Source organism: Canis lupus, chromosome 15 (assembly GCF_048164855.1).
Source record: "Canis lupus baileyi chromosome 15, mCanLup2.hap1, whole genome shotgun sequence".
NCBI lineage: Eukaryota > Metazoa > Chordata > Mammalia > Carnivora > Canidae > Canis > Canis lupus.
The window spans coordinates 4,587,233-4,612,332 of record NC_132852.1 but is presented as its reverse complement, the minus strand read 5'-3'; the positions used below and the strand labels follow the sequence as shown (position 1 = coordinate 4,612,332).

The window sequence follows — 25,100 nt, the reverse complement described above, 5'->3', positions numbered from 1 at the left end:
CTGACCCAGCTATAGATGTTTATGTGGTATTGTTGTGAACTCAGCTGTGTTCCCCCCAAATTTATATGTTGAAGCCCTAACCCCCAATGTGATGGTATCTGGGGATGGGGCCTTTAAGAAGGTAATAAGGTTAAACGAAGTCATTAGGGTGGACTCCAATCCAGGAGAACTGGTGCCTTATACAAAGAGGAGATGAGGACACACACAGGCACGTGTGCACAAAGGAAAGACACTGGGAGAAGGCAGCTGACTGCAAGCCAAGAAGATAGGCCACAGCAAAAATCAATCCTGATAACACACTAATCTGGAACTTCCAGCCTCTAGAACTGTGGGGAAATAAATGTCTGTTATTTAAGATCCAGCTTGTTAGGGCAGGCCCAGCCAACAAACACAGGCATTGTCATAAGAGTTAAGGTATCCTTAACTAAACTTTGGAAGTGTACTTCACCAAAACTTTGCATCAAGTCCCCATATTATTTGCACTTGCTTCTGCTAATTTGAACTCATCTGTACAATAAACTTACTGGCTGAATTTGACTTTGTCTTAACTAAGACTCTGAGTAAAAGGAAATACACAGACAGAAGGAGCAGACAGTATAAGGAACACAAAGAGGAGAGGAAGAAGGTGGCCTTCCATCCTGGTTGTGGTTCCTTCCACTGTGGTTCCTACCCTGGCTTGCCTGAGTGCAGAGGAAAAACTCAAAGTGCTCTACAGGATGTATGTCACTGTTTACCCAAATAGAGGGGACTGATGAGAATGAATCCATTCTTGGCTAACTCTTTAGAATTAAAAGCCACAGCACACATATACCACAATGTAAAATTTCAGCCCAGCTGTAGCGGACGTGATACCTACTCTTTACACACTAGTTCTCATTTGTCATGTAACATGCTTATTAAGGTCTATTTTAATTCAAAAACATCTGGGTACTTTCCCAGGTATATGGAAGCTACAGAGGTGAAGACCAGGTATCTTTCCTTAGGAACTTAAAAATTAGTGGGGAGGTGAAATATGTATAGAAGTGTAATTTCAAGAGAATTTGATAAGCGTAATAACAAAGACAGTCCAAGACAAGAGCAAGGTGGAGGGAACCACCAGGCCCAGGAAGGGTTTCATAACAGCATCTAAACTGGACCCTGGAGGTAGAGGAAAGCATATTGCTTTGAACTAAAGCAACAGCTCCAAGGATGATAGGAGGGAGAAACCAATTCAGGCTAGAAGGAGAAAGGCAGGTTTTCTAGGGAGATAGGAGATAGGTCACAGCAGACCATGAATGCCGCACACGGGAACTGGCACGTGATGCAGCTGAGAAACACATACTTTGAGCAGATAAGTGGCTGGACCAAATGTCTGCTTGAGAAACAAATTAAGGGCATTTTGGAAAATATCATATAGTAAATGTTTATTATGGGCTTGACACTCATGCTCAACACTCTGCATGATAACCACACTTTTATATCCTAAAATCAACTTTTACTATTAGTTTCTTAAGGTAATCATCTGTCAGATTCTATGCCTGTAAATTTTCCTAGTCCTTTGCTTTTTGTACACATGTACTCTTCCTATTTAACTACCCGAGTGATCACACAGGTACACGAATGCACGCTACTAAAAATGCCCAAGGAAAATCACTTCCGTTTGGAACAAGTCAGTCAACCATGAAAATAAAACAACCTACACAGTCATATTAAGTGCATGTTAAATCTCCAAATCTAAAGTTTTTATAAACTACATATATAATGAAGCATGGAAAAAGTTACCTGAGAAAAATAACACCCATACAGTGGGAGCCACTTTAACCCGTCTTTCAGGACGTAGCGTACATGTCCAAGAGCATTCTGCCTCACGGCTAGAATATCAGCAATAATCCAGTCAACTGCAAAGACACAACCCAATTAGTGCGAAAATGATCTGTATGTGAACTCTGGCATTCCCTTCACAGAAACAGAGAAAGCCTCTTCACTAAGAATATACTTTTGGAAATATGAGTAAGAATTCTAAAATTTCTTTATATCAACTGCAGACATTTAAAAATTACAAATTCTATAAAAAAAACTTTTGTTGGTGTATTTTTTTTTTTGCATTTCTTAAAAGGCCTTCCAGAGGGTAAAATGCAAAAAGTCAAAACCACCAATGATATGAAAGTAGCACCAACAAAAAAATAATGCACCTCTAATTCTTAGTCTAAAAAAACCTAACAAAATTATAAGCAAAAAGTGATTAAATGAAACTGTCGTATGCATCTAAGTACTGTGTATATGCTAATATGTTCAACATAAAGCAAAGACACTTCATCTTTACTGAATTTCAGGACAGGACCCCACCCAGGTTACCATGTATGAACAAAGATCTCCTGAAGCTCACAACTGTGCTAGACAGATATGTGCCCCTTACAGGAATCAGACCACGTGTACCCAGGTGGCTAGTAATAGTCATTACATGGGTATAATTCTACTAACGAGTCACAAAAGCAAAAGCAGGAAGACATGAGCATGTTGCTAATAGCAACAACAGTTCTACAAGAGAGAAGGAAATCTAAATGGGCTAGAAGAACTAGCCCACACGGAAGCAAAGAACCAGACACCAGGCAACTGTGCAGAAGGCCGCAGACAGGGGAGATGGTTTAAAGAGTCAGAGGAATTGATAATACAATGAAGCGTGCAAATAGTAAAAGGTCTTAAAGACCAGAGACGTGGGTTTGAAAGCAAATGGCTATAACCTACTCCATCTCTTTGATAACACTGAAAACTGACCTGGGGGGTGGGATCCTTGGAGAGGGGGAAAAAAAAAAAAAAACCTACTGATAAGAATCTCTGGAAAAAAAAATAGTCCTATTATAACATGTGTATCCAGGGGCATAGAAGCCAGAACAAAAGGACTGAATTAGAGGGGAAAATGTTAAAATAAAATCTAAGGAAAATAAAAGCCTGGAAATTAAAGCAGTTAACATAGCAGTTTAAACCAAAATCTTCTGCAGGATTACAGCTCTGTGACATCCTTTAGACAATACTAGAGAGAATATCCCAAAGAAGTCTTAGCCAGCTAAAGACTAAAAATTGTGAAAAATCATTTTACAAGTTCTTTCTGGATGTGTTACACTTACACACATTATTTGTATTACAACTCCTTTTAAGTAGAGTGATGCAGATACTCTTCAACCAGGGATCCCGAGAAACTGCACCTGTCAGCTGGAGACACTTACGCTACAGAATAATTATCACTTTACTCTCAAGTATGTAACTTCCTTTGGAAGCCACCTCCTTAGCCCCTTCCTTCTAATTCAAACCACCTCAACAATACTGAGAAAGGCAGCTCTTTCTGACGGTCTTGGAAACCAAATGATCCAGCCTGTTATAGCTGTACCTAACGTAAATAAATTGTGAGAACTAAATGTGTGGGTCCTAGACTATCGCACATCCTAGAACATAGCGGGGTACAAGGCTAAAAACAAGCTATAGTATCGTTTCCTGGAACAATTATTTTTTTAAAGTTTGGAGGAATTTTTAATAACGTATTTTTATATTGAAAGAAGCACGGCTACACATAGTCTGGGATGCATCTTCCAAGAACTTTTAAGATTAAGTGCAAAATATGTCATGTTGGTATTAACTCTCCTGGGTTATGACCCTAAACCTTAAACGTGTGCAAGTTTTAGTGGAAAAAGCTTAAGAACTAACTTAAGTAGTCAAAACACACACACTTTGTGCCATCCATTTTTGCTACTCAATTACCGTTACTTTTCTTGTTTGTTCTCAACTAGGTTTCTGATGGGAGATACCAGACTACAGCTGAGTTGCTGACAGCTGAGATGGGAATATGCACCTCGACAGTAATTATTCACAGTCTGTGTTCCAGCAGGAATACTTTAATTAAGAGATCAAGGAATGTGGCTATGTAAGACTTCTTCAATGGTAATCCAGCTACAGCAGTGTCATTGATGCCATTAGCTCCGAAGAGAGGAGAGGGCTGTGAGGAGAGACAGCAGAAAAAGCAAGGCTTTCCTCATCTATGTTATTATGTAACACGAGTCCCTAAGTCACCAGGGTACTGTGTAGTGGAACAGAGATCCTGGGCAGGAAGCACTTTAACACTGCCTGCTCCTTGTTAGCCACCACCACCACCCCCTGCTGTTAAATGCCCCCCATAAACCAGGCACACTGAGAGACGAGGGCTAGCCTCTCTGTAAATTGCCTAAAAATTCTGAGCAGTAGACATTACTCATACCTATGAATAAGGCTAAGAGATAAGCTGAGTAATCTGCCCACTGTCTCACTGCCTACTGCAGGACAGCAGATGAACCACAAAGCCCGCACCGTTTTATGATAATCTACTCACCACACATTCTGTAAGTCAAGATGAGTATCAATGAAACCAAGAAAACGGTGCATTTCATGAGATTAAGGTAAACAGTATCAAAAGTAGGTGTTTGAAAAGGGCGAGAGGAAGGAACAAGAGCCACTGCATCCCCACAGCAGAGAAAGAAGTTCGAGGAGACTAAGAATACAGAGACAGCAAGGACACATTGAGTGAAAACAACAGGGAAGAGAAACTAGAACATCAACCATTTGGAATGTGAGGCGTAGAAGGGACATGTACTCTGGCAGGCCTCGTAGAGGGCGAACCACAAAGTCTAAGTTGAACGGAGTCCTAGAAATATTCTTTCTGCTAATCACATTTTTAGACACTCATCTGTGGTTCTTAATATCTTAGGAGGGTCTTAGGATAGGGTACCCAGACAGCACTGGCCAAGGCCCCGTGACCACGTAAGCTTCACGGGCCTCTGGAGCCTACAACTACACACAAATTTGTGTGCACCCGTTTTTCTGGCCATAATCTCTCATAGTCTGGCTACAACCCGCAATTCTAAAGTAACTTTAAGTCACCATCTAGTTATGTTCCTAAGTCATGGGCTTTTTAAACGGCATTCAAAAAAGCACTTGCTCAAATCCCAAAGGCCAACTGGCACAGGTCCTGGTATCAGAAAGTCCTGGCCTTTGCGGTGAGGTAAAGGGCCGAGGAGACGGCTCTGGAACCTAAGAAGTGAGACACGTTCAGGTTATAGTGGACTGACGATGGAGCTCTACTTCCCAGTACCTTCTAGTTCCATACACAGAAGTGGGAAACAGAGTGAAACTGTTTTCTTCCAAATGTTTTCCCAAAAGTCCTCCCTCTGAAAGACTGTATATAAAAGCCAACATGTAGCCGACACACAAATGACAGCAGCATCCTCATGCTATTGCTGATGTTACTACCACCACCTCCAGCAACGTCAGAGTACTCATCCACATGGGTGGACTGGATCCATAGCTCTGGTCATACAAGTATTTCCACACTGAAACCTGGCAGAAAGAAAGTTGGCAGGGAGCCTGAACAAGGAATTTTGAGAGAGAATTCTCTTCAACACAGAGAAGACTTCTATAAAGAAACTTTGTGTTGTCATGAGCCACTCCCTTCCCTGGACCCGTAAATCCTCTGCATTTGGATATTGGAAGCCTGATAGAAATAGGCCATCAGCAACAGGACTCTTGTCAGTAGTTGAAATCCAGTATGTTTGCAGAAATAGTCAAAATACAGGAAGAAGTAAGGTGCTTCACAGGCCTGCGCTGAAAGCAGACACTGACCCTGTCGGGCTGGTTGCTTTGCTAAAGTCAAATGTAATTAAATCGTCTGAGGAGGTCACATTCAGAGAGGCAGGGAAAGACACAGATACATCAAAATTCCTATCAATCCTTTGTAGAATCAACTCTTGTCCCATAAAACTGAATGTAATCATTAATAAGCTAAATTGAGAAAAATATATGTCAACTTCTTTTACTTTCTCTACTTTTCCTTTGGTGCAGGTGGTAATAAAAGCAATAAAATCATGAAGAGATACAGTTGACAGGAGGAAGATAAAAGCCACAGGCTTAAGTGATTTTTCCATTATCCTATAATCCATCAGGTTGTTTTTAGCTTTAAATTTCTGGGTATTCTATTTCTTAAATAAGAACGGAATTTAAGAAGAGTGTATCAAAAGCAGTTAAAGGTTTGAAAAAAAACATGAAGTGGGATTTTCCTTGGATTGAATAATTTGTAGAACTAAAGAAGTACTTTAACCAATGTCAGTTTCTTGGGTTTTGATACTGTACAACAGCTTTATAACATGTCATCGTTAGGGGAAAATTTAGAGGTCATGGGACTTCATAGAGTATTTTTGCAAATTCTCGAGAATCTATAATTATTTCAAAATAAAAAGTTTTTTAAAAAGTGCCTTAAAGTATAGACTGCACTATAATTGAAGACCAGAGTCTTCTGTGAGTCTTCTGACAGAACAGCAAGCTATAATTAAACCAAAATATTTGATGAGGCAAAAGGGACTGCAGACATTAGAGACTGACACTGCCTGTAGGCAAGGAGTAGTCATGAGGACAACTTGCCTGCTTAACAATCAGAAAAGTAAAATGTGTATACACTTTGACCTAATTTTACTTTCAGAAACAGAACTCACAAAAAGAATGCATAATTCATTTAAAGAACTCTACAAGAAACAAAATAAAGACAATGGCTCTTTTTCACCCATCAGGGGGAAAAAGGTACATTTGGGAAATTTGTAGGTTTACTTTTCCTGACTTTCCAAAAAAGTAAAATTACAAAAATACCAGGTCATGATTTAATACCTGCATTGAAAATTCATGTTTTAACAATACCCCCCAAAATTTCATTTAAATAAAAACATTACTTTGAATGCCCATCTACCTTCTGTAGAAAACCTAAGTTTCATGCAAATGAAATACAAACCTGTGCTTTGATGATTTGCTAAATATATTATATTTTCTTTATTTTTTGGCAAATCTCCATATAGCAATATCTAAAAGATAAAACAAAAAGAAACATTATTTTAACATTTCAAAACATGCACTATTGTAACAAACAAAATAGGACGATGTCAAAAAATTGACAATACCATGAATATTTCCATCCATGATTAACAAAAATGAGATTTCTCTCAGAAGCATCAGAGACCATCAATGGCGCATGTTTATAAAGTAGTTAAGTTCAGGGCAGGCTGATGGTTAGAAAGTGAAACAGAATGATCAACATCCTCATGAGAAAAATACGACAAGCATTTATTTACTGACTGTTTACAATATCTGAAGCTCTTTCTGTAAGATGCATTTTCCTTCAAAAACCCTACAGTGCAGTGGAAGAGACAGCCATGTAAACAGTAACCGTATAAGACATAACACATTTTCACATTACGAAAATAAGGCACACTTTATATTAAAGAACTGTCAAGGGCAGAGCAGAAGCAGTATTCATTAGGTGTGGTTTCAGCAGATGAGATGAAGGAAGGATGTTCATGAAGAGGTGGACAAAGAGATGGAAGTGGAAGTGTCTGAGGCCCGTGGAGGTACCCCCAGCAGGATCACAGTCAAACCACGGCTGCATGCAGAGTTGGTGAGCTGGAGCAAGGAGACCCCAGGGAGATCTGGACCAGAATGGGAAAAGACTTTTGAATACCTGGACCAGAATGGGAAAAGACTTTTGAATACCAAATTGAAGATTAAAACTTTATCTTGTAAGTAATAGGGAAACATGGCTCACAAACAGGACTCTCTATAACTCTGTAAAGAACAGAGAAAGTTCCCTGAGGCATCTGGCTGGCTCAGGGTTGTTAAGTTCAAGCCCCATGTTGGGCATAGAGCTTACTTAAAAAAATAAACACAATTAGAAAAAAAACACAGAGAAAGTTCAGGATATAGGTGACCTGTAGGATAGGGGGAGGATGTGTCTTGGGAGGGGCACATGGTGGTTTCAACGCTAGCGGTCATGTTTCATTTCTTAAACTGGATGGTGCGTACACAGGTATTCATTATAGGAGTCTGCAGTTCTGTGTGTCTTATATACTTCATACAAATTATTTAAAGGAAAGACTTTTTAAAAAGATTTTATTTATTCATTTATTTATAAATGAATAGAGAAAGAGAGGCAAGACACAGGCAGAGGGAGGAGAAGCAGGCTCCATGTAAGGAGCCCGATGTGGGACTCGATCCTGGGAATCAGGGATCAGGCCCTGAGCCAAAGGCAGACGCTCAACCACTGAGCCATCCAGGCGTCCCAAGGAAAGAATAATTTTAAGGATTTTAAAGAAAGGACTGTTAACAGTGTTTTGTTTTAATTCAGGGCATTTTAGTTTCTGTATCTTGTCATCATGGATTATGTAAGACTACGAATTAACCAAAGGTTTTCGGATCTGTGTTTTTAGATGTCCAATCAGATCTTCTGGTCACAACACTCTTCATTAACAGCCTAACAACTGAAGAAAGAAAATGACATTAATGCAGCATCTCTGTAGAAAATTGGAACTAGATGACACAACATTCCGGAGGTCAGGGACTCAGACTGAGGTCTCTATTATCTTCCTTAGAACACTATTCAGTGCTAAAGATGTAGTATGTCTCTAGATCCTTGCTCATTTTTTTACTAACAAAGTCTATCAGTACCAAAAAACAAAACCAAAAGGCAAAACCCTAAACCAATCGCTTGATCTATGCAGGATTAAAAAGGGAGTTCTTGCTTGTGAACGATCCCCACTCTCTCTCCAGAGCACTGGGTACAACGCACTGCGCTTCAGTACTGCAGCTACACAACCGTCCGTGTTTTGGCTTAGGTTCCCTGGATGTGATATTCGCATTTAAAGTCTCAGTCTAATTGATTCAACCTGTCCACCACTCTTTGGAGACCTGCCTGCCCCCAAGCTGAAGCCAGCACTTGAACCATCCAAGGAGAGACTCTCCTTTTCCTTCCTTGCTCTGAGCTTGTTAATAGACTGTCGGGCTGCAGCCTTTGAAGGCAGATAACAGGTTATTAAAAGGCATTTTTTAAAGTTTGATTACAGTTATGCATATTCCAACTGCATAGTGGTCGGCAGCACTGGCTCTGAAAGAAATCGCCCAGGGCAGAGCGTAGGAGATAGAAGTTTATTGAACACACCGCAAGATAGGCTAGGCATGGGTAGGACGGCCAAGGAGAGACTGTCCGCCTGGAGGCAGGGGTGAAGGGTTGTAGCTACAGGGTGGAAGCATGCAGACACATGCAATTGTCCCTCTTTTGGTAACAGTGCCAGGTTGGAAGCGGCCCTTTGGTAGGTGAGGGCCCACGGCCATTTTCAGGTGGGTGGTTTAATGAGCCTGTTTGCACTCAGCTCAAAGGTCCCAGTAGGCTCTTGGCCTTGCTCACGTTTCAACTCCTCAAGCCTGCTGCCTAAATGTGGGCAGTATGTAGAGAAAGTAAGTAATGAATTTAATTGCGCAAAGCAGATAGAGAAAACTGTTCTATGGCTAGATCACTGTGAAGATAAAAATAACAGAACACCTAATGCATAGCCACTGAAAGGGAAAGACACGCATACATCTTTCATACTTTTAAAGATTATTCAATATGCATAGTATCTCACTGAAATAAAAGGTATTTCCTAATAAAACGCAAAAAGATGGGGGAAAAAAGAGGGTAGGCCTTTCACAAAACATTATTTATTTATTTATTTATTTTTTACAAAACCTAATTTAGTATCTTAAAGTAAATATTTGGATTGATTGGCTATTTAGATTTTTTCATTTGCCACTATAACTTGGTTGGAATTCAACAGAAATAAGAAGTTAGAAAAAAGTAGACCTTCGTAATTAAAACCTGAAAAGATCTAAAAGCAAAGTAAATGAATCTATGAACTATAAACCTTACTGTAATAGCTGTAAATCATTATTATTTTGAAAAAATGTTGATTAACCAACACAAAGAATGCATAATTACAATTTTAGGTATCAAATATATGCAGTTCTAAGGTCCTTCACTTGGTTTATTCCCAAGGTTGCAAAGAAAATGCATTTCATTCTAATTTTAAATTGTCAAATTTCTTTCATTCATTCAAGTGGAAAGTTTGTTTTTAAATTTACTATCATGGAGGGGAAGAAAAAATTTGTATTCTTTTAAGAATGCTGATTCTCAAAATATTTAATCATTATTACTACCTTATTAACAGATATGTGGTTAATTAGATAGCTGTAGTTTCTAAATTAAAAAAAAGCTAAGAACTTCCAGAATACCCATACATATAAATTCTTAAATGATTCTGTAGGGGCCAAGGGCAGGCTGCCCCTGGATGGGCCACTTTGGCATAAAGATGAAGTTAGAAGTAATCAGAACCCAGCAGGAAAAGTTCTCCGCCTGGCTCTCAAAGGCCTAAATTTGCATTGAAAAGGAGAGCCTATACCAGGAAGAGATCTCTTACCAGACTTCCCTCTACCTAAGAAACTTATCTGCATAATAGGGCACTTCCTTTCACTTTCAGCTAACAGCCTTCTCCTGGTTGTATCCTAAGGACGCCTCTTCTTATCTCTCGTGAGCTTCCTGTTGACTCAATGTCCTGGACATCTCCTGTGTGTGGAGTCCCCATACATACATCTATTAAACTTGGTTATCCCTGTGAATCTGTCTCATGGCAATTCTATTCTAAGTCCAGCTAGAAGGACCACAGGGCAGTGCAAGGTCTTCCTCCCCGACAATTATAGGATGACCTATAAGTCTACAGCACAGTCTCACTATAATCATCTTACATCTGCTCATCCTCAGCACGTATTTACCTCTTCTCTTGAAGCCTTCCTGCCTTCTAACCCAGAGCCCAGAATTAATCACACACCCCCGCCTTTGCTCTGGGACAAACCCTGTTCACACTCCTACGGGAGCATCAACCATGTGTTCTGTACACTCATCTACAAGTTGAGTTTGTGTGCATATCTCCCTACCCCTCGGGTTCATAAGCTCTTCTGTGGCAGGGTCTTCATAATTTTTCTACTCCCTGAGCCTAGCACTCAGTTTTCAGCACAAGTGTACTGAATCATTAAGTTGCACTCTTATTTTTCACAAGTAAATAAAGCTATGTCATTTCCAGCAGTAAAAGGTTTTGGAATAAACCTAAGTAAAATACTCTAAGTGTACCAGTGACTTTTTAATGCATTCTGTGAATCTTCTAGTATGTTTGTAATCACATTAATCAGGTTTTCTGCAGGTAATCTATTTGTTCCTTCAAAACAAGGCCCATGAAAAACATGGCTTTTTTGTTCTTCCTAAGTCTTTAATTTTAGGTTCATTATAATTCCTCATCCATTTTGTAAAAGCTCATGTAAAGTCCCTATTAAAAAAAAAAGTTTCCTTTTTGTTAATTCAGAAGAAGACAATAAAAATGGTCTTTGAATAATTATCTTCATTGCAACTGATCCTCTAGTTACTATTCCTCATTAGTCAAGCAAACTTGTTTAACATGCAAAAATTGCCTCAGAAGGCAGCCTGACATACATGTGACTTCTTTCACCTCATTTTGACCATATCTTTATATTTTTTGAAATTTTCTCCCGTGATATGCAAACAACCTAGAGACTCTTTTGTACCCTAAAACAGGTAGTAAAATGGAATCTATAGTAATCACATGTTTAACACAGTAGAGCATCTAAAGACTACCAGGACAAAAATGTACAATATTCTTTTTTTTTTGTGGAAAAAATAGATGGTTAAAGATTTTATTTGTTTATTTGACAGAGGGAGAGCACAAGGAGGGGAGCGGCAGGCAGAGGGAGGGAGACACGGGCTCCCGGCTGAGCAGGGAGCCCGACTTGGGGGCTTGATCCCAGGACCCTGGGCTCAGGACCTGAACCGAAGGCAGACACTTCACTGACTAAGCCACCCAGGTGCCTGAAAAAAAAATAGATTCTTCATTTACCTCAATGATATCCATTTTCTTTCAGCATGCAAAATGAAATATTTTTTAAAAAACTTTTTCACTGCTGTTAAATAGAGACTTTGTTGAGGGCGATCAGAGTATGCTGTACCCGAAAATATGCCACATTGGCATAAGGATATTTTGAGATGAAGGCAAGTGAGAAACAGCAGACACAGGAAGACCTCTCTGGCCTCTCCCTTTCTGTCTGAAGCATAAGCTTTCCTTTGTAAGGGTGACCTTAATACCCATTCCTAAAGGTGTTCCCTTCTGGAGTGCAAGGAAGACCAGAGGTAGCACAAAATATCCTTATCTATCTATCACCCATTCCCTAGTGACCTGCCCACAGTTTACCAGCCCTAACAGCACAAAGTCCTTGCTCTGTCTAGTTATGTTTCCACAAGTTACTGCTCCTTGTTAAAATGAATTATATATAACCCGCTCCCGCCCCCCTCCAGGCTGATTCTATTCACTTCTTTTGGTTTTCACTTCTTTTCTGTGAGGCACTAATGCATAGAAAAATATTAACATGAGCAAAATGTTTATGTCTTTTCTGTTGTTTATCTGATTTTTGTCAGTTTAATTTGCAGACCTCAGCTATGAACCTACGAGAGTAGTTTTTCTTCCCCTACATTCAATACAATAGTCACTAAGAGCACAGGTTAAAGCAAAAAAAAAAAAAAAAAAAAAGTCTCTTACCTCTCCACATCTATTTCTCTACATGTAAAATCAATGTCCTAACAGCAACTACTGCCTAATTAATAAGACCAGTTAAACTACTTCACACAATGCCTTGAACATAGTAACCATCCCCCCAAAAGCTAGTTGTTATTACTGTCCAATAAGGTGAGATTTTATTCACAACTGTGTTAAGTGGGGAAAAAAAAAAAAAAAAAAAACCAACTGTTAAGTGATTAACGGTAAGAGAAAAAAGTCTCTGATTACACACAAATGCAGCTATAAAGAGTTGTTTTTAATAAGGTTACATATATAATTTACACTGTATGTTTATAATCATTTGAAATGGATTTTTAAATGTATTTTGATGCCAATGAAATATATAACAAGTTAAACAGTACAAGATTTCCACTGTAATGCATACTAACACGATGCTCTTTTTCTGCCCAATCTCAAACAACACTTCACTGAACAGGAAAATTACAATGCCCTCTGAACCAAGATCAAAGTACAGACATAGTCATTTGTCTAAGAGGCAGTATGCTAAAATGATAATCACGCAACATTTAAAAGGAATCTTACAAATCACAAAGCTTTCTCCTTTTTTAAATATTTTTAAAAAATTTATCTATTTGACTGAGGGAGAGAGAGAGAGAGAGAGAGAACACGTAAGCAGGGGGAGTAGCAGAGGGAGAAGGAGAAGCAGGCTTCTTGCCGAGCAGGGAGCCAGACATGGGACTGGATCCCAGGACCCCAGGATCATGACCTGATCCGAAGGCAGATACCCACTGACTGAGCCACCCAGGCGCCCCCAAAGCTTTCTTACACATTCCTCATGCTTGTCTCCTTGCACTGTCCTTCTCTATACGGTGTTTTGCTGAGCACCGACAATGTGCCAGTCACTGAACCCTTGAGCTGAGACGCTGACTTATTCAAGTGAATACATACTATGGTGGAGAACTAGGAGTTACACTCAGGTTTCTCACACCAAGGTCCAAAACTCTTTTGAATGTTACACAACTATTTTCTGCAAAAATTCCAGATACAAACTTCAGATGAGAAAATTTCCCATATATCAGAAGGTTATGTGATTTTTTTTCAGTCTGATACTAAAGAGAAAAGAAACTCATGAAAAACATTAAATAGACATAAAAAATTTTCCTCCAGAAATACAAATGAAGACTTGGGGGAACGAAGCAATACGCAGGCCCAGGAGAGCACAGGCTCCCTCCTGTGAAGGCCCTCCAGGGAAGCCAGCACTAGGAGGCAGCTGCAGCCCTCCTGTAGCCCCTGGCTCGGCATTCAGTTCTTTCTCTTAGAGCTTATCTCATACACGCTTTAAAAGACGTCCTTCTACGCTGCTGAACTGTGTGTTACTTGAGGTAGAGACTATTTTCTCAGGCTAAAACATGCGTGCCTAGCATGTGGTTGGCACTTTAGGTGATGCCTGGAAAGGAGCACCTAGTTTCTTTTTGCTCCTGAAATTCCCACCCGGAAACCAGGCAAAATAAAGCTGTCTTCCAAATGCCACTTCCACTTCTACACACAGACAGGCCTCTAAAATACCCAAGCAACGCTTGCTCATTCGGGGTTTCCATTGCTGGCTCCCACAGAGAAAGAGGAAACAAAACAAGCCTTAGAGAACTGCTAGGTTCCAAAGTAGCAATAAGTACAGGTTTTTATTGACAAGCAAACAAAGGTTTCTCTATATTGCTGGCTGTCTCAGAACTCCCTCTTTTATAAGGTCTCTCTCTCAGTCTTACTTCTGAGGGGTACAGTTCGTGTTTCCTTCCCCCTTATCTATTTAAGTAAAGAATACAGTAAGAATCAATTAGACTCACTAGACCTACAGTCTCTAATGAATCAAAACCTGTCAATCAGTAAGCTCATTCAAGAACCCACCCCCCTAAACATGAGATTCATCTATATTTCCACAGAAACTCGGACCAATCTCCCCTGTAGACTCCTCGGCCCTTTTGTTAAAAGAGAAAAATTAAATCATGCTCTCCTTTACTGCCATCTCTGAAAGGTTACAATCGTAAAGGGGACAACACAGACATTAAAAGATGCTGTTATGTTAATATTACATAGGTTAATTCCATGTGTTAGGTGACCCTAACACCCAGAGGGAGTGAGGGAAGGCTGGGGCTTCGGCTGGAACAAAGTATACAGAGAACAGTCCAAAGGCACACGGCTGAAAATACACTGGTGACTTGGGGGGCTGGGGAGGAACAGCAGTTGGGCTACAGTGAAACCAATAAATGGGAAAATTAGCCAGGGCAAAATCTGGACAGCTTTGAAGACCACACTTAAGAGTTCTCATTTCCATTCAGTTATCCACTGAGGGCGGACTCTTCCTAAACATTCCACCGCCCTCGCTTCTGTTTGAAGTAAAGATTCAAAGCAGTTCAGAATAATTGATACAGCCTTCTTGAAGAATCCAGGCAAAGTTATTTTATCTTTCGGTCGCAAAGCTAACAAACACAAACACTCCAATTTCAGTATCATCTTCTACCGGAATTGTTTGTTGGTATTTTTCCTAGTATGAATAAATTGACAGCAGGGATCTCATTTCAACCAACATAACCACACCACTTAGCAAAGCATCTTCCGAAAATGAAATTTTTTTTTAGGATTTTATTTATTTGATGAGGGGGGCAGGGCGGGGAGAGCACAAGCAGGGGGAGCAGCAGAGGCAGAGGGACAGGGAGAACAGGCTCCCCACTGACTAGGGAGCACGACGCGGGGCTCCATCCCAGGACCCCGGGATCATGGCCTGAGCCCAAGGCAGATGCTTTACCGACTGAGCCACCCTGACGTCCCCAGACAACAAATCTTGAAGCTAGACTAGGGTGCCTTGTACTGAATCCTGCCGAAACACCTACAAATGTGAACTACTGCCTCAGCTGTCATCCATAAAATGGAAAGAATGGTGCCTACCTTGTATCGGTGACATGACCGAACAGCATCTGGCACACAGTCCGCTCTCACTAAATGCCAATTGGTCATGAACCCCTTCTGCTCCTTTTCCTTCCACATCCAATCACAAAGCCCTCTCAGCTACTTCGAAAATAGCTCTGGGAATCTACATTCTGTCCGTGTCCACTCTGCCCATTCCTCTGACCAAATTCTCTTGCCTGAGTTACTACAACTCCTCCATGGCCCTTCTTCTGAGCTCCATGCAAATGTCACTTGTCGGGACAAACGTCCTCAACCCCCCCACCCCCAGTCTAAAATCTCACAGAGCACAGTACATTTTAATTTTCCTGCTATCATTTGTGTCTCACTAGAAGGTGAACTCCAGAAGGGTGGGAATCCTGTATACCTCATTGTATCCCCTAGTGCCCAGCTAAGGATCTGGAACAAGGTGCATATGCCAATACTGAATGAATGAAGGAATGACCAGGAGTTTCTAGGGTTTCCTTAGAAGTTACTACTTAGTTGTGGATTGTATTATCAACGTGTTTAAGAAACCACAATAAAATAAGAAAATATTGGGATCCCTGGGTGGCTCAGTGGTTTAACGCCTGCCTTTGGCCCAGGGCCTGATCCTGGAGTCCCAGGATCGAGTCCTACATCGGGCTCCCTGCATGGAGCCTGCTTCTCCCTCTGCCTTTCTCTTTCTCTCTGTCTCTCATGAATAAATAAAATCTTTAAAAAATATATTAAAGGAAAACTTAACTTCTAATTCCATTTAGGAAGAGTCAACTCTCAGTTCATTCAGCTCCACAAATTCGGACAAATTCACAAAAGAGGGAAAGTAAATTATGTCTATAGATTAAATTTTCCTTTCCCTATCATAACAGCTCAGAGGTGTCCCCATAGGTCACAGACATAGTGGGTGTAACTATAAAACCCATCCGAGAATTTAATTTGTTGGAGGAGTCTTCCTGCAATTTACATTTATTTAAAAGCTCTTAAAAGAAATCTATAGTTACACACCAAATTGTTGCATACCTGGGAGACGTGTGTGTAGGCAGAGGGACCTTTAATTTTCTCAAAATATTTTGGCAGTGTTTGAATGTTTTATTGGATCTGTGTTTTAAAATAGAAAAATAAGACATTAAAAAGAATCCTACACCAAGGCAACCAAAAAAAAAAAAAAAACTTGCTTGCTCCATCAGGGATTTTTATTTATAGAAAGTATGAAAACAAGGTTCTAATTACAGTTCTCTAAGATTTTCTTATAAGCCTATTCCCTAGTCAGATTTAAATGTGTTAGACTGCAATCCTATTTGATTTGGGAAATGTTTAATTTCCTCTATGAAAAGCTGGTGTCATTCTTAAACATGCACACACAGAAGCACAACCAAATCTGCCCGGCTCTGCTGTGCTCCAGCTAAACTGAAGGAAGTAACTTAAGGTCTTTTAAGGTCTTCACATGGTTGATAAATAACCAGAGGAAAAGGAAATTAAGGATACAAAGTATTTATATCCTTTTTAGGACTACTGACATTCAACTCTGGGCAACATTTTAGAAGAAATGCAGACAGAATCCAGATGTGGTAAAAAAAAAAAAGGAGGTGGGCTTGAAGGTCTCTTCTCCCATTTTTAAATAAACATGTTTCATTGGAAAAGTTTAGCTGCCTTTAGCTACAAGATACAGAATACAAATTTAACTAAGAGTCTAGAACTATGTTTGATGAAAGTGCTACAGAAAGAACCAGTTACAAATGGTCTCCAGATATGAATGCCTTGGTTGTTCCTGAGGAATTTGAAACAATGTTTCAATTAAATGTGTGAATTATTAGAGAAGTTAAGAGTATTCTAACTGAACACATTAAAAAACCATCAAAATCTTAGGCTTTAATTCTGTATCTTATTTCCAGTGTTTTTTGAACTATTTCATACCTGAAGTAGGTCAGTTGAAAAACTAAATTTATCTTTTCTCAAAGTCCACATTTTGTTGTTCTATCACATTAGCATTTGCATTTGAGGAAGAGCAAATTAGAAGATAGGGCCATTAATGCGAAGTACATTTGAAAGTAAATTCCAAGTGTCACAAAATGATTTAGGCAGGAAAAACAATTGACTAAAATATTTATGAGTGTTAATGAGAAAGTATGTATTATTAATACTTAATGTTTTTGTCCTACAAATATCAATGATCAACTTTTAGTGCATTCTGTTTGAAGGAAGGAAAAGAGCAGAACTTTTTATTGAAAATGAGAAAAGAACTCTGACATTTAGAAAAAAAAATTTCATTAACTTTTAATAGCTTCCAAAACCACATGTTAAGATTTTTCATTACCTACCCTATTACATACAATTATTGTTTATGCAAGAATCTCAACACTGAGGGATAGCATCCTGGGATAGAACTATGGTAAATCTGGTTCCCCCCAACCTTCCGCTGGAGTCCTCACTGCTGCCTCTACCAGTATGCCCCACTTTCTTTTTAGCTTCCTACAGGTTTTCCTTGCACTCCAGCTCCAAGAATAAGCAGGACTGAGTTAAGTTACTAATGTGTGGGGGTTGAATAGTGATCCCCACAAAAGACTGTCTATGTCTTAAGCGTGTAACCTATAAACGTGACCTCACTTGGGAAAAGGGTCTTGGGTTAAGGATTCTGAGTTTTGGAGCTCATCCTGGATTATCTGGGTGAGCCCTAAACCCAATGACAAGTGTCCTTAGAAAAGAAAGGCAGAGGGACATCTGACACAGTCAGAAGAGGGGGAGGCAAAGAGAGCATGGAGGCAGATTGTGGAATTACATGGCTACAAGTCAAGGAATGCCCACAGCCACAGGAAGCTCAAAGAGCCAAAAAGGAAAGACTCTGCCCTAGAGCCTCAAGAGGGAGTACAGCCCCACAAACACCTTGATTTCAGACACTGGCCTCTAAAATTGGAAGAATCAATTTATCTTGTTTTAAGCCACTAAATCTGAGGTGATTTGTTTGGCAGCAACAGAAAAGAAGTACAATTATTTGAATCAGTGCCCCCCAAAATAATAAAGAGGTGTGTGTTGGTTGTCAGGGGTCAAGGTAAGAGAGATATGTGAAACTTTTAAAATCCTTATCGCTTATTCCAAAGTAAATGGTGAAGGTACCCTGTTGAGTTTCAGTACTTATAAGATTCTAGAACCTAAAGGGATAAATTATAAAGTCATTTTAGCAACAGTGATTGAAATGCTCCCGTGTCAGAAATGCACGTGAAAATAAAGTTGTAGAAATAGGAAAGAACAGATATTTACCTAGAATCTGATGGAACATTCAAGTGTACCTGTTGGAACAGGTTTACTTGTCAAGCACAGATCACGAACTTCCTACTTCTCTTCAGCTTAAAAATTCTATACATAAAAAAATATTTTGTTACCCTACTATGAACCATTTCTTTTTTAAACCTAGACTTAAAAAGCATTAAAACTGCATTTAAAAAATTCTACTAACTAATCAACAGGCAAATGCAAATCAAAACCACAATAAGTTATTACCTTACACCTGTCAGAACGGTTAGCAGGTTAGTATCAAAAAGACATTTGGTGAGGATGTGGAGAAAAGAGAACCTTCCTGCACTGTTGGTGGGAACAGAAATTGGTGCAGCCACTGTGGAGGTTCCTCAAAAATCAAAAACAGAAATACCACCTGATCCAGTAATTCCACTATTGGGTATTTACCCAAATAAAACAAAAACACTAATCAAAAAGATATGCACGGTACTGTATGTTTATTGCAGCATTGTTCACAATAGCCAAGACACAGAAGCAACCTAAATGTCCACTGGTGGATAAAGAACATGTGCTACACACACACACACACACACACACACTGGGATATTACTCAGCCATAAAAAGGAATGATCCTGGCATTGGGGACAACATGCATGGACCTAAAGGGTATTATGCTAAGTGAAGGAAGACAGACAAATACCATACAGTTTCAATTTATATGTGTTATCTGAAAAAAAAAAAAAGGAACAGGCCGATAAATACAGAGATCAAACTGGTGGTTGCCAGATGGGAGGGGATGGAAAAAATTCTAATTTAAATATACTTCTACAATGTATATTATTTAATGGTGAACTTCCTTTCATTCAAATTGCTAACACTTCTTCAGAAATGAATCAACATTCTTTTATACAGAACAAAGCTGAGGATCATCTCTGGTCTTTGCAAATTAGAGGTGATAAACAATTCAAGTACAGAAAAAAAAAAGAAGTCCCCTAGCAAAATAATTTTTTTTTTTAAAGGCTAAAATGTTAATCAGAACTTTACACGGACAAAGTCAGTGATGAAAACTAGTAAGTAAAACTAAGAATAAGGTGACAGGATACCATCGTTCATGCATTTGTAAAGGGACATCTGATGGCCCTCAAGGACAATTCAAAGTTTTACTTGGTGTGTGTTCTTTAAAATTTATTAGGAATTCTAGAACTGATTGCTCACTGACCATCAACAGATTGAATTTTTTAAAAACCCGTGTGCGGAGACCTCAATAATTAAGTTGGAGATCTACCCTGAACAGGGTACAAGATAAGACATACAATTTAGAAACACTGAATTTTACAATCATTTCGAAAATAAAAAACTTGCTCAACACATAGTACTTCGCTGGTGTATGTTATACATTATATTGCATGGGACGTGCTATATTCTTTGAACAAAAATGAAATAACCCACCAGAGGTAGTATTATTTTTCTAAAAGGAAGCCCGCCCACTTTGTCCTATATTTTGTCTGCATCCTAGCTCAGGTCAGCTGTCACAGGACGTGAAATTATTTAATCATGACAAAACCCTACATTTAAACGAACGCAGTGAAGTAAGAGCACAGGAGAAAAGGAGTGGTCTGAATTCCTGAAAATCTTAAACGAAGCCCCTCTTAAAAGTCAATCAAAAGGAAACAACCATCTGGAAGAGTGATCTTTCTTTTCTAGGAAGCACTTACAGATACTGGTTTAAATGTAGGCCCTGGCTTCTCCTACTTCCCTTCCCCCAAACAACTTCCAACTGGGGCAAACTCAGTCATCAGGGATCCACAGCAGTGCAACTGCAAACTGAAAATAGTAGCTGGTTGACAACAGGGTGAAAACAGCTGCTCAGGGGGGAAAAAAGGCAAAAAGACAAATCCAATGCCATTTCATTCCCTTCAACTCAACCCCACTAGGAAAAGAAAAGGGGAGGGGGGGAGGGGGAGAGGACTAACTGGAGATAAGGAATAACCAGGAATCCAGCTATCTTTTTATTTTATTTTTTGCAAATTTGGAAAAGGAAAATTCAAAATGGCTATTTTTGTCAAATAACTAAAGTGAAGGGGGTCTTCTACATTTTCTTTTTCTTTCTTTTCTTTTTTCTTTTTTTTTTACAAATTTAATCTACAGATCCAATCTCTACAGATACAGTAACAGAAAGTAACCAGACCAAAAAAAAAAAAAAAAAGAGCCACTCATTCAAGCCTGGAGGTTGGCAAGAACTTTATCTACAGTAAGGCTTCTACAGTAACAAATGTATTCATTTCCTCGCCCAGCTTTCACTTCTACTGCCGAAGAACGCAAAGCAAAGTTGTACTTCTTGTCCAGACAGCGACATTCGATAGTTTGAAGAGGTCTCCGGTTTTTGAAAGCGCACTTCTGACTTCAAACACTACCAACCCTGCTTAGACCAGACGCCAAAAGCTTGTCAACCGCTTGCCCTACTTAGGCATTCATCTGCACCTATTTAAGCTGAGCTCCCAGATGGGGGGGGGGGGGGGGGGGGGGGGGACGGACCCCACGTGTGGCCTCCACACGGGAACCGCAGCTTCTCGGTGACCGGGGGTACCTGCCAGCGAGCATCCCGGACCAAACCCTACCAAGGTCGCGAACCTGCCCTCTCGGTGGGAGGATGGGACCATGGCACGTGTCCTCCCGCCACATCTGCGGGGCAGAGCGGACCGATCCTAAAGTACCCTGGGGGGAATGGGGCGGGGGGCGGGATGAAAGGTGCCCAGCGCGGACCCTGCTGGGGTGGGGCTGTGGGGGGCAGGTGGAGATGGGGGGCAGGTGGGGATGGGGGGCGGGGGGGCTGGGAGGGCAGGATGAAACGTGCCCAACGGGGACCTGCTGGGGGTGGGGCTGGGGGGGCAGGTGGAGATGGGGGGCAGGTGGCGCTGGGGGTGAGGGGCAGGTGAGATGGGAGTGCTGGAGGGGGCTGGAGGGGGCAGGTGAGATGGGGGTGCAGGTGGGCTGGAGGGGGCAGGTGAGATGGGGAGGCAGGTGGGGCTGGAAGGGGCAGTTGAGATGGGGAGGCAGGTGGGGCTGGGGTGCAGGTGGGGCTGGAGGGGGCAGGTGGAGATGGAGGCAGGTGGAGATGGGGGGCAGGTGGGGCTGGAGGGGGCAGGTGAGATGAGGAGGCAGGTGGGGCTGGAGGGGGCAGGTGAGATGAGGCAGGTGGGGTTGGAGGGGGCAAGTGGGATGGGGAGGCAGGTGGGCTGGGGGGCAGCTGGGGGTGGGGGGCAGGTAGGGCTGGGGTAGCAGGTGAGATGGGAGGCAGGTGGGGCTGGGGGGCAGCTGGGGGTGGGGGGCAGGTAGGGCTGGAGGGAGCAGGTGAGATGGGAGGCAGGTGGGGCTGGGGGGCAGCTGGGGGTGGGGGGCAGGTAGGGCTGGAGGGAGCAGGTGAGATGGGGAGGCAGGTGGGGCTGGGGGGCAGCTGGGGGTGGGGGGCAGGTAGGGCTGGAGGGAGCAGGTGAGATGGGAGGCAGGTGGGGCTGGGGGGCAGCTGGGGGTGGGGGGCAGGTAGGGCTGGAAGGGGCAGGTGAGATGGGGAGGCAGGTGGGGCTGGGGGGCAGCTGGGGGTGGGGGGCAGGTAGGGCTGGAAGGGGCAGGTGAGATGGGGAGGCAGGTGGGGCTGGAGGGGGCAGGTGGGATGGGGAGGCAGGTGGGGCTGGGGGGCAGGTAGGGCTGGAAGGGGCAGGTGGGGCTGGCGGGCGGGCAGGCGGCAGGGCGGCGCGGGGCGGCCGTGGCTCACCTGCACGCCGGTGTAGTTCTCGAAGAAGAAGAGCACCATGCTCTGATAGACGCAGTAGAGCCGGTCGTCCACCGCCTGGTAGAGGCGCGCGGGCAGGAAGGCGGACAGCAGCCGCCAGGCGCCCCAGGCCAGCACGTAGGTGGGGGCCGAGCCCAGGAGCACGGCGGCCGGCAGCACGCAGCGCATCGAGTACATGTGGAGCACCAGGGACAGCAGCATCCTCCCGGCCGCGCGGACCCCGCCGCCCGCTCCCCGCCGCCGCCCGCTCCCAGCTCCCCGCCGCCGCCGCCAATCACCCGGCCGGCCCGGGCCCCGCCGCCGCCGCCGCCCCCGCTGCTCCCCGGGCCGCCCGCCGCCCCCGCGACGCCCCCAGCCGCATGGGCCGCGCCGCCGCCGGACGACACGCGGGCCGCGAGTGCGGGGCCGGGCGCGGGCGCGGGCGCAGGCGCAGGGGAGGCCGCGGCCGCCGACGCTCCCGAGCTCAGCAGCGCTCACACCCCATGACCCTCGCCCGTCACCCAGCGCCCCGGCCGGGGGGCGGGGCTCCGCGGCAACAACGCGCCGCCCCATTGGCCTGCGGTTGCCATGGTCCCCCACGGGCGGGGCTGCGTGGCACCAACGCGCCCCCTGATTGGTCGAGCGCGTGACAGCGGAGGCGCCCCTGCCGACCCGACGGGCGGGCGGCCCGGCTCCGTCCACTGCGCATGCTCCAAAGCTCGGCCTCGCTGCGGACGCGGGAAGCGGGGTCGGCGGCGGCGGGAAGGTGGGTGCGGGCGGCTGGAGGAGGGCGCCCGGGTGGCTGCGGGGCCCTGGACCCGGGATGCGCCCGGGGGCGGAGACGCCCCGTTACTTGGGGTGCAGAGAAACGGCGCTGTCTCACCTGCGCTGCACCCTCCCATCTCCAGGCGGCGGGACTCACGCAGCTTAGTCCGGGAGGCGGGAACGGCGAACCGGGGCGGCACCGACGCCTTACCTCCCGCACTCTCCGCGCCTTTTCGCGGAGACCCCCAGGGCTGCGCCTCCGCCGGTCCCCCCCGCAGGTGCACAGGACCCCGTCCCTCCCTTCACCGCCCCCCCGCAGGTGCACAGGACCCCGTCCCTCCCTTCACCGCCCCCCGCAGGTGCACAGGACCCCGTCCCTCCCTTCACCGCCCCCCCCGCAGGTGCACAGGACCCCGTCCCTCCCTTCACCGCCCCCCCGCAGGTGCACAGGACCCCGTCCCTCCCTTCACCGCCCCCCCCCCCCCGCAGGTGCACAGGACCCCGTCCCTCCCTTCACCGCCCCCCCCGCAGGTGCACAGGACCCCGTCCCTCCCTTCACCGCCCCCCCGCAGGTGCACAGGACCCCGTCCCTCCCTTCACCGCCCCCCCCCCCCGCAGGTGCACAGGACCCCGTCCCTCCCTTCACCGCCCCCCCGCAGGTGCACAGGACCCCGTCCCTCCCTTCACCGCCCCCCCCCCCCCGCAGGTGCGCAGGACCCCGTCCCTCCCTTCACCGCCCCCCCCCGCAGGTGCACAGGACCCCGTCCCTCCCTTCACCGCCCCCCCGCAGGTGCACAGGACCCCGTCCCTCCCTTCACCGCCCCCCCCCCCGCAGGTGCACAGGACCCCGTCCCTCCCTTCACCGCCCCCCCGCAGGTGCACAGGACCCCACCCCTCCCTTCACCGCCCCCCCGCAGGTGCACAGGACCCCGTCCCTCCCTTCACCGCCCCCCCGCAGGTGCACAGGACCCCGTCCCTCCCTTCACCGCCCCCCCCCCCGCAGGTGCACAGGACCCCCATCCCTCCCTTCACCGCCCCCCCCCCCGCAGGTGCACAGGACCCCGTCCCTCCCTTCACCGCCCCCCCCCCGCAGGTGCACAGGACCCCGTCCCTCCCTTCACCGCCCCCCCCCGCAGGTGCACAGGACCCCATCCCTCCCTTCACCGCCCCCCCCCGCAGGTGCACAGGACCCCATCCCTCCCTTCACCGCCCCCCCCGCAGGTGCACAGGACCCCGTCCCTCCCTTCACCGCCCCCCCCGCAGGTGCACAGGACCCCGTCCCTCCCTTCACCGCCCCCCCCCGCAGGTGCACAGGACCCCGTCCCTCCCTTCACCGCCCCCCCCGCAGGTGCACAGGACCCCGTCCCTCCCTTCACCGCCCCCCCCCCGCAGGTGCACAGGACCCCATCCCTCCCTTCACCGCCCCCCCGCAGGTGCACAGGACCCCATCCCTCCCTTCACCGCCCCCCCGCAGGTGCACAGGACCCCGTCCCTCCCTTCACCGCCCCCCCCCGCAGGTGCACAGGACCCCGTCCCTCCCTTCACCGCCCCCCCCCCGCAGGTGCACAGGACCCCATCCCTCCCTTCACCGCCCCCCCCGCAGGTGCACAGGACCCCATCCCTCCCTTCACCGCCCCCCCCCGCAGGTGCACAGGACCCCGTCCCTCCCTTCACCGCCCCCCCCCCGCAGGTGCACAGGACCCCATCCCCCCCGCAGGTGCACAGGACCCCGTCCCTCCCTTCACCGCCCCCCCCCGCAGGTGCACAGGACCCCGTCCCTCCCTTCACCGCCCCCCCGCAGGTGCACAGGACCCCACCCCTCCCTTCACCGCCCCCCGCAGGTGCACAGGACCCCGTCCCTCCCTTCACCGCCCCCCCGCAGGTGCACAGGACCCCGTCCCTCCCTTCACCGCCCCCCCCGCAGGTGCACAGGACCCCGTCCCTCCCTTCACCGCCCCCCCCCCCGCAGG

The 25,100-nt window shown here is 45.2% G+C and overlaps 1 protein-coding gene and 2 long non-coding RNA genes across 13 annotated transcripts in view; 1 reads left to right on the top strand and 2 right to left on the bottom strand.

The window, feature by feature from the left end:
• AGPAT5 (1-acylglycerol-3-phosphate O-acyltransferase 5) overlaps positions 1-22,655 on the bottom strand; it is a 57,858-nt gene extending 35,203 nt beyond the window's left edge. The window contains exons 1-3 of one of the 6 annotated variants that reach the window (XM_072775800.1): positions 22,369-22,655; positions 6,779-6,848; positions 1,762-1,877 (exon numbers count right to left, since the gene is read on the bottom strand). In XM_072775800.1, coding sequence (XP_072631901.1) covers positions 1,762-1,877; positions 6,779-6,848; positions 22,369-22,587 — 405 coding nt within the window. In that variant the 5' untranslated portion in view covers positions 22,588-22,655. Of the gene's footprint in view, positions 1-1,761; positions 1,878-2,334; positions 2,440-6,778; positions 6,849-22,368 lie in introns of those variants that run through there. The other 5 variants (XM_072775799.1, XM_072775798.1, XM_072775796.1 and 2 more) reach the window with 5 other exon arrangements.
• On the top strand, positions 2,341-10,630 carry LOC140604561 (uncharacterized). Of its 6 annotated transcripts, none has more exons than XR_012007374.1 (4): positions 2,341-3,233; positions 3,762-7,559; positions 8,247-8,369; positions 10,359-10,630. It is a non-coding gene; the product is annotated as an uncharacterized lncRNA (long non-coding RNA). The 6 variants fall into 6 exon arrangements; XR_012007372.1 differs by having other exon boundaries at positions 10,329-10,630; XR_012007375.1 differs by lacking the exon at positions 10,359-10,630 and having other exon boundaries at positions 3,762-3,895; positions 7,319-7,559; positions 8,247-9,503.
• Positions 11,091-21,064, bottom strand: LOC140604562 (uncharacterized). The gene is made up of 3 exons (XR_012007377.1): positions 18,621-21,064; positions 16,386-16,463; positions 11,091-11,725 (listed from the first exon to the last, which is right to left on the bottom strand). It is a non-coding gene; the product is annotated as an uncharacterized lncRNA (long non-coding RNA).
• Positions 22,656-25,100: the final 2,445 nt, after the last annotated feature.